Source organism: Bos mutus, chromosome 2, assembly GCF_027580195.1.
Source record: "Bos mutus isolate GX-2022 chromosome 2, NWIPB_WYAK_1.1, whole genome shotgun sequence".
Lineage (NCBI taxonomy): Eukaryota > Metazoa > Chordata > Mammalia > Artiodactyla > Bovidae > Bos > Bos mutus.
The window spans coordinates 6,901,772-6,910,375 of record NC_091618.1 but is presented as its reverse complement, the minus strand read 5'-3'; the positions used below and the strand labels follow the sequence as shown (position 1 = coordinate 6,910,375).

At 50.6% G+C, this 8,604-nt stretch overlaps 1 protein-coding gene across 1 annotated transcript; it reads right to left on the bottom strand.

Annotated features, from left to right (window-relative positions):
- Positions 1–2,422: 2,422 nt before the first annotated feature.
- RPL11 (ribosomal protein L11) lies at positions 2,423–6,183 on the bottom strand. The gene is made up of 6 exons (XM_005905165.3): positions 6,159–6,183; positions 5,220–5,367; positions 4,383–4,489; positions 4,037–4,168; positions 2,919–3,029; positions 2,423–2,497 (listed from the first exon to the last, which is right to left on the bottom strand). The coding sequence occupies exons 1-6, from the start codon at positions 6,162–6,164 to the stop codon at positions 2,468–2,470; spliced, it is 534 nt and encodes a 177-aa protein (XP_005905227.2). The 5' UTR covers positions 6,165–6,183; the 3' UTR covers positions 2,423–2,467.
- Positions 6,184–8,604: the final 2,421 nt, after the last annotated feature.

Below are 8,604 nucleotides of genomic sequence, written 5' to 3'. Positions count from 1 at the left end.
ATGGTGGAACGTTTGATACCCTTCACCTCCGGGTACCAGAGCCAACAGCAGCTCTAGTTAACGTGATGAGCAAAAGCCTGCCTCCAACAAATACCCCTGGACGGGGACACAGCCAGATGCCCGCCAGGGACACCACCTTACTCTGCAGACAACCACATGTAGCACGGGGCGGTCACCTAACATCGAGGTAAGCTTTCACGGGGAGCAGCTGAGGAAATGAGAAAACAAACACAGCAGGAACCTTGGAAGACTAAATTTTATTAGAGAAACCTCCCCAGACGTTACGCCTTCCCTCCCTCCCTCTGATGTTAGGATGTGGGGAGCGCTTCTACTCTGTAGGTCCATACACACCACCTGCAGGTCTTGTTAAAAGGAATCCAGGTCTCAGGTGGGGTCTAGCAGATCTGACCACTCCCCAGGCGATTCCAGCAAACACCAGTGCTTCAGACCCTGTGTGACGTGTTTGGAAGCCGAGTTTCTAACAAGGCTTCCCAGGCGGCTCAATGGTAAAGAATCCGCTTGCCAATGCAGGAGACCCGGGTTCAATCCCTGGGTTGGGAAGATCCCCTGAATTAGCAAATGGCAACCCATTCCAGTCTTCTTGCCTGGGAATCCCCTGGATAGAGAGGAGCCCAGCGGGCTACAGCCTCAGGGTCGCAGTCTCGGCCACAACTGAGCACGCACGCACACGAGCCTCTAGCTAGAGGAGGGGCTGGGGGTGGCAGGCTTCCCTGCACCGCTGCTCTCAGCTGGCTAGGCACGTGTTCTCGCCTGTGCCAGCTCCCGAGGTGTTTAGTCACTCACCTAAAACATCACTGCTAGAGCTAGAAGCAAAACCCAGCTATTCCTCAAACTCCTGAGGGCCCGTGTTCCCTCTGGGCCAGAAGCCTAGGTAGTTTTTAAACGGGAAGTGAACAGATTTACAAGTCAGCAGGACCAAATGAAGGGTGGGCGCGTACACTGTCATTAAACTCAACAGGAAGTACATGAACTTAAAAACACAGCTACACACCAGTGGCTAACAGCCAAGTGCAGAGGATGGCAATACCATTAGAGACTTTCTACATTTCATTTTCCTGCAATGCTTTATTTAAACTAGTACACGCTCCCATCACTAGAAAATATTCCAACTTCCACAGCACCCAGTACTAGCCAGCCAATGTATTCACCAAGAGTTAGTTTGTTCTCAAAGATGTTTATTTCAGTTGTAGTTAGTATAGAGTTGTTAAACAGAGAGGTCCCCCCACTATAAAAGTGAAGCTTCATCACAGGAATTGGGCTCCTTCACAAGTTGTTTACAAAGTGGGGTCCCACAGTAAAAGGTTGAGAAATGAATGCATGCTGATGGTTTAAGTGAAACAAAGCTTATGCTAACATATTTCATGATCCGCCCCTTCAAGCACCTGGATCTGATGGAGAGGACTATCAGGAAAACAAAGCAAGCCATATTTTCATAAAAAGTTAGGTATACCAAATAACCTCCTTTAATAAGGTTGAAAAATACCTTACAAAGGCAGCCAAAAAATTAAAGACCCATTTAACAGCAATGAAAAGGTGGCCCAGGGACAACTGAACTCGTCAGTCACAAGTGACGATGCTGAGTTAACTCGTGCTACAGCCACTGGCCAAGTGTTATGTCCAATAGAGAAATGGTGACTTTCGAATGTCACTGCCTCGGTAACCTGGAAAAGCACAGGCAAAGGTCCCACTGTCACAGCAAAGGGCGCACTCTGGGAGCAGTCACATTTCTCACAGACAGTAACACAGAACTCATCCTTTCTGAGCACTATGTGCCTGGTGCAAGTTAAAGCCATCAAGAAACATTAAACGGCTGAACTGTGAAGGAGGTTAACTGTCATTGCCCCCACAATACAGATGGGGACGCTGACGCACATCTAAGGTATAACAGAGCTAATAAGATGCAGGGCGGGCAATCAAATCCAGCCAATGGGTCTCAAAGACCATCATCCCCTTCTCTACTTACATTCTCAGCAACCCTAGATTCTCATTTTAAAGGAAAAACCGAGTCCAGTGTTTCACCCCAAAGCACCACATCAAAGACTCTGATCCTTTCACACAGCAGGACTGGTAAAGCCTCTAATGGACGGCAGCATCACTGAGCAGAGGGGAGCCCTGCACCCCACTTTAATCAAGGCACTAAATTCAAACCCGGCCCCAACCACGCCACCCCCCGTACAATCAGCGGGCCACACCAGGCCACGGCACCACAGCCTGCCAGCAGGGGGCGGTGAGCAGGGCAGTGCTGCGAAGCGCTCAGCCTGGGTCTGCCAGGAAGCACTGGCATCCGAGGGGAAGACAGGGTGGTTACCAGCTATTCCCATCGAAGCTTTAAGTGGCTCGAGGTCCAAGGACTTGAATATGGCCAGGCTCCTTGCACAGAACACACAACAGTAATTGTACATTTCATTGAAAATGTTTTATTGACCTTTTGGATAGAAACGGGAATTTATTTGCCAGGAAGGATGATCCCATCATACTGAAAGAGAAGAGATTTTATTTTTTCAGAACAGGAGGTAACAGTAATGACTGCAGCAATGGCTAACGTTCGAGAATTCAAATCAGATACATGAATTTTGGCTTGGAATCCCACATCCCTAGACAGGAAGCTGGCCAGTTTTAACAATCGCTCCACTACGCTCAACTGCACTGGACCCTGAGAAAACGGGGTTCCTATTAAAAGTCATATTCCTCCCCTTCCAGTTACCTGCATTCACAGGGCTGAGGAGAAGCCTGGTTCTGGGTGTTCTCTTAAACCACAAACCCTGGAAGCCCATTTGCCAAGCTGCCCAAATGTTCTACCTTTAAAGAGCTACCCACCAGGCTTTGCATCCCCGCATCCCAAGTCAATTCACCAACACCACCTTCCGCCACTCCACCTGAGACAGGTCAAGCTTTACCTTCTGCTGGAACCAGCGCATGGCCTCCTCTTTGCTGATTCTGTGTTTGGCCCCAATGCAGCCTGTCCTGCGCTTCTTGTCTGCGATGCTGAAACCTGGCCTACCCAGCACCTGTCCCAGGAATAACCAACAGTCACCTAGCCAGCTCAGAGTCAAGAGCAGACGGACAAGACTCACACACTGGAGCAACTGATCTTCCAGAGTCACCTCGTAATTCTAGTGCAAGAGACCCATGACCCCAGGGTCTGATGGAACCAGCCTCCTGGACGACACACCGCCTCACGACAGGTTTGCTCAGGAGGCTGGCCTCCCAGCACCTCCCCTCCCCACACCTAACTCCCAGTGGTGGCTAAGGAGTCACCACTGCGCCCGTGTCCCAGAGTGCTATTATTTTAAAAAATAACAGATAAAAAAAATCTTACTTCAGCATGTGCATTCTATAAATCTTAAAATTTCAAGATGCACAAAGAAATAATTATATTTCTCTCCTCTGCTTTAGCTCAAAAGTGCTTCTAGTTAAAGGTTTGTGGTGCCTGTGAGCGCCGAACTCAGTCTGTCTGGACATTGAAATCTAATAGTCCTTCATGTTCACACTAGTCAGGACTTCAGGGTTTTGCTACTGACTTGATTCTGGGGGCCCAAAACATCACAGTGACACAAACGGTCACGTCTGCATTAAACCCCCACCCCGAGCGAACAGTTCCATCATCAACCCTGCTTTCATGCCCCCAGATGGAAGCCACCCCATTCCCGAGGTCTGAGGGAAGCAGCAGGGAAAAGAGCAGCCAACCCCAACACCAAACGCAACCTCAATACCATCTCTCAAAATGTTAACTCAGTGGCTGGAGTCGTTTCCTTCCTCCACCTCTGAGCCACATCACTGCTCACTAGAGCCTAGACCCTAAGCACCACGACTATAGGAATCTTCGTCCAGCCACAGTCCATAGCCAGGGCTACACCCCCTCGCCTGCCACCAATGAGCTGCATCTTCCCCAGGGAGCGAAGACAGACAACACTCAAAGCCCCAATCCAACATGTGACCGCCAAGACAGCACAGACGAAAGAGAGGAGCAGCGCCCACTCTCACAGAGCGGGAGTGGGAGACTCGGTACTCATACCACGTAGAAGTCCAGGCCGTAGATACCGATGCTCGGGTCATACTTGATCCCCAGGTCGATGTGTTCTTGGATCCCAAAGCCAAAGTTTCCAGTATCTGAGAAGTTATTTTTTCTTAACTCGTACTCTCGCACCTGGGGAGAAAAATGCAGAAACCACTCCCTGTCAGCTCAACACCCTGATATCTAGCTCAGCCTGCAACACTCAAGACCCCCAAACACGGTGCAGTGTAACTTGGCGAGGAACAATATCTCATTTCCCCAATACAGGGAAAAGCCCTTTAGAAGCTCTCCCCACCTCGGAAGATTGACTCAATCTACCATTCCCCCGTTTAGAGACAGGCCTCACCTTTAGACCTTTCTCCAGGATTTCTTCCGCCTTGGCCCCACGGACGGTGCAGTGGACGGCGATCTTTTCGTTTCTCCTGATGCCGAAGGACCTGACAGTGTATCTAGCTGCACATGGGGATAACAAGGAGTCAGCTGTCGTCACAGCTCCACTGCACTCCCCTCTCCACAACGTCATCTCCAAGATTCCAAAATAAATTAGCATTCCATAGCAACCAATATTTGCTAAAACTCTACTGTATCCTTACCCCCATTTTACAGAAGAAGCTGAGAGGCTACCTTGTACAGACCAGTTGGTAAGAAAGAGGCAGGCTGCGAACCCCTGTATTCCATTATCCCAAGGCAACGAAGCTCTAAACACAAAAAATGTAATGCCTGCATTGTGCCTGCTGGGCAGCAGGCATTTCAGATAACCCTGTCCATCCTCCACAATCTTATATATATAAACTATTATCATCCCCTGTATGCAAATAAGGAAGCTGAGGCCCAGAGGAAGAAATCAGACTTGCAAGTGATGGAGCCGGAATCTGAAGCAGGAAGCAGGTTAGTCTAGGTACGCAGCCTTGTTCTTACCCTCACCTAGATTATCCTCACTGCTAATCTAATCAAATGCCATTTTCTGCATTCCCAACATTTCCACCTCACTGCATATCCTCCTTACTTGGAAAAAATCTCTACTTGGGCTAGTCTGAGCTCAATTTCGATTCACACAAAGCTCAGGAAAGCAATGCTTTTAAGAGATACCACCTGTCACCTCCCAACTGGGTACAAAACGGGCCTGACGTTTTTCGGGGGCATCCCCCAACAGTCAGCCCTCCAGCTGCCGACAACCACTCACCTTTGGAGAACACTGGGGTCTGGCCCGTGAGCTGCTCCAGCACCTTGGCTGCCCGGGTCAGCCTGTCTCCGCTCTCCCCAACGCAGATGTTGAGGCAGAGCTTGCGGATGCGAAGTTCCCGCATGGGGTTCTCCTTCTCACCTTGATCCTGCTGCAAAAAAAGAGAAGCGGCGGCGGTCAACACGCCTCAACCTCCCCCCGGCGGCCAGCCTAAATGCAGAGCGCCTTTCCGCTCATCCCCAAAGCAGTCCCTAATAGATTTAACAGCGATCGTCACCCTTTCTTTCATCTGGGAGCCACCAAGGAAGGCCTCTCGGGGCGGGGGGGGGGTCTTATCTCTCCTTCACCCACATTCGGAACGCGAGAAACAGGACAGGTACCGGGTGGTAAACTTACAGACGCTTGAGAGTGAACCCTCGGGGCTCAAAGTGTAGGGTAACGGAAGGCACCCCCTTTTTTCCGATGAGCGGGGGTGGGGGGGGGACCAGCCAGCACGTGGCTGTGCAGCGCCCCCCACCCCACTCGGAAACCGTCTAGAGGCTGCGATCGAAATCTGGGGTCGGCCCCGAGGGGAGAACCCGGCGGAGGCCTCCCCCAGCACCCGGCTGAAGTGTTGAGTCCCCGAGGCCAGAAGCCACAGGTCCCGGACCCCGCATCCCAGACCCCCCGTCCGATCGGTCCGCTGGCCACTCGCTGCAGCCTGCGGGCCGTGTTCCTGGGCCTCCGGCGGCTGCCCGGAGCCTACTCCTGGGGGGTGGGGGGAGACAAGCGACAAGGTCCAGCTCCGCGCCCTCAGCGCGCACGGTTCTGCCGGCTTCGGCACGGCCGGCACTGTGGGCTCCGTTCTCCTCGGGCGGCTGGCGAGGTAACCCCCAGCGGCTCGGCCGGCCGTGGATGGACGTGGATGAAGGACAGTTAACCCGGGAATCAGCTACTCACCGCCATGACGGGAAACAGGAAGAGAGGGCGAGACTTCCGACCCAGGGCCTTATGGGCCAGGAGGCGGGCTCATTTCCCAGGCCAGCGAGATGAAGGAGTGGAAGAGAGGCGCGCCTGAAGCCTCGTAGAGTCGGCTGCCCCTTCGTGGGCATAGATGGCAATTACAGGAGACCCTGGCAGTCCTGGGGCCGACCTGGGCTTTTTGCAACACCGGTTTTTTTAAAAGCTGAACGCTTTGATTTGCGTTTCTCTGATACTGAGTGATGTTGAGCATCTTTTCATGTGTTTGTTTAGAAAGATGGTAACGATGACCCTATGTGCGAGACAGCAAAAGAGACACAGATGTAAAGAACAGACTTTTGGATTCTGTGGGAGAAGGCGAGGGTGGGATGATTTGAGAGAATAGCACTGAAACATGGATATTACCATATGTGAAATAGATCGCCAGTCCAGGTTCGATGCATGAGACAGGGTGCTCAGGGCCGGTGGACTGGGATGACCCTGAGGGATGGGATGGGGAGGGAGGTGGGAGGGGGGTTCAGAATGGGGGACACATGTACACCCATGGCTGATTCATGTCAATGTACGGCAACAACCACTACAATATTGTAAAATAATTAGCCTCCAATTAAAATACAGAAATTAATTAAAAAAATTTTAATCACAGGAATGATATTAAACTTTAAGTTGAAAAAAAAAAGCTGAATGCTGTTCCCCCACTTACAGCCTCACGAACAAGTGGTTCTTGCGTCTTGAGAGGGGCCAGGACTACACTAAGTCAAGTAGGCAAATTATGAAGTGAGAGTTTTATTCTTTAACAGTGTAAACAAATGGAATTTAAATATTTAGGGAAATTCCCTGGCGGTCCACTGCTTAGGACTGTGTGCCCTCACTGCCGAATGCCTGAGTTCGAGTCCTTGTTGGGGAATGAAGAGCCCACCAACAGCGCACCGTGTCTGTAAACAGATAAATAAATAGTAACTGAACAGCGTTGGCTTCAGAGTCTTGAGCTGTGAAGACAGATGTGGTCCTGTTTTGGCTACCTCAATAGCAATGAGATCTTGGGGGCAAGTTACTAATTATTAATAGATTGCCTTCAGCCTCAGTTTCCCTCAGATTTGTGTTTTTTAATTTTTAAAAAATTTTATTTATTTTTACAGCTGCACGGGGTCTTTGTTGCCGTGTGTGGGCTTTCTCTAGTTGTGGCAAGCAGAGGCTGCTCTCTGGTTGTGGTGTGTGGGCTTCTCATTGCAGTGGCTTCTTTTGTCGCAGGGCAGGGGGTCTCCGCACTCCGGCTCAATACTTGGAGTTCCCTGGCTCTAGAGAACAGGCTCAGTAGTTGCAGCACCCAGGCCTAGTTGTTCCACAGCATGTGGGATCTTCCTGGACTGGGATTGAACCTGTGTCCCTTGCATTGCAAGACAGATTCTTAACCACTGGAAGTCCTTAACCAGGGAAGTCCTTTTTTTTTCAATCTTTAAAAATAATGTTATTTAATTATTTTTTTGCTGTACTGGATCTTTGGTGATGCTCAGGCTCTTGTGGCAAGCTGGGGCTACTAGCTGCTGTGTGCTGGCTTCTCATTGAGGTGGCTTCTCTTGTTGCAGAGCACGGGCTCTAGAGTACAGGCTCTGTAGTTGTGGCCCACAGTAAGTGGTTACTCCTATTAATAGAATGGAGAAGGAAATGGCAACCCACTCCCGTATTCTTGTCTGGAAAATCCCATGGACCGAGGACCCTGACAGGCTACAGTCCATGGGGTCACAAAGAGTCAGACACGGCTGAGCGACTTCACTTTCTTTTTCTTTTCTTCCTATTAATATAAACCCACTTTATTCAAGCAACTCCCCCCACCCAAGAAATGTTAGACGTGGTACATACTTAAGAAAAGGTCATCCTGCAGGCATGTAGCTTACAGATTAGTCTCTGACAGACAAGGACCCCAATCTCAGACAATAACTGACCCCCCCTTGGTTGGCACTAAATGCGCATCAGCAGGACCCAAGGAGGTGCCATGCCAGGAACCACAGTCCGGACGGGAGCTGGCCTTGAGTCAGAGAGTTTCTTTGACGGGGAGAAATAGAGAAAAGAGGACACACAGGGCTTTGGTGGAAAAAGAGTCGGGGGCTTTCTTCTACAGCCATAATTCCCTCTCTCCTCTCTGGATGGGAGGTAGAATTCTCTAGGTTCTCCTTGTAGTATCCTTAGGGACAAAAGGACACTCCTGGGAAGCTGGGCTGATGGGAGAGAGCCAAGAGAAAAGGTACACCCTTTGAGCCTTCTCTGCCAAGCCCCCAGCACTAGCCCAGAGCAGGGGCCTCTGGCAGATCCCTAGAATGGGCAGAGCCAAGGAAGGGACTGCTCCAGAACTCCAGAGATAAGGCAGCTGAATGTAGCCCGTGATCTTGGATTTTCTCTTCCTATGAAGCACATTACTGGGACCACT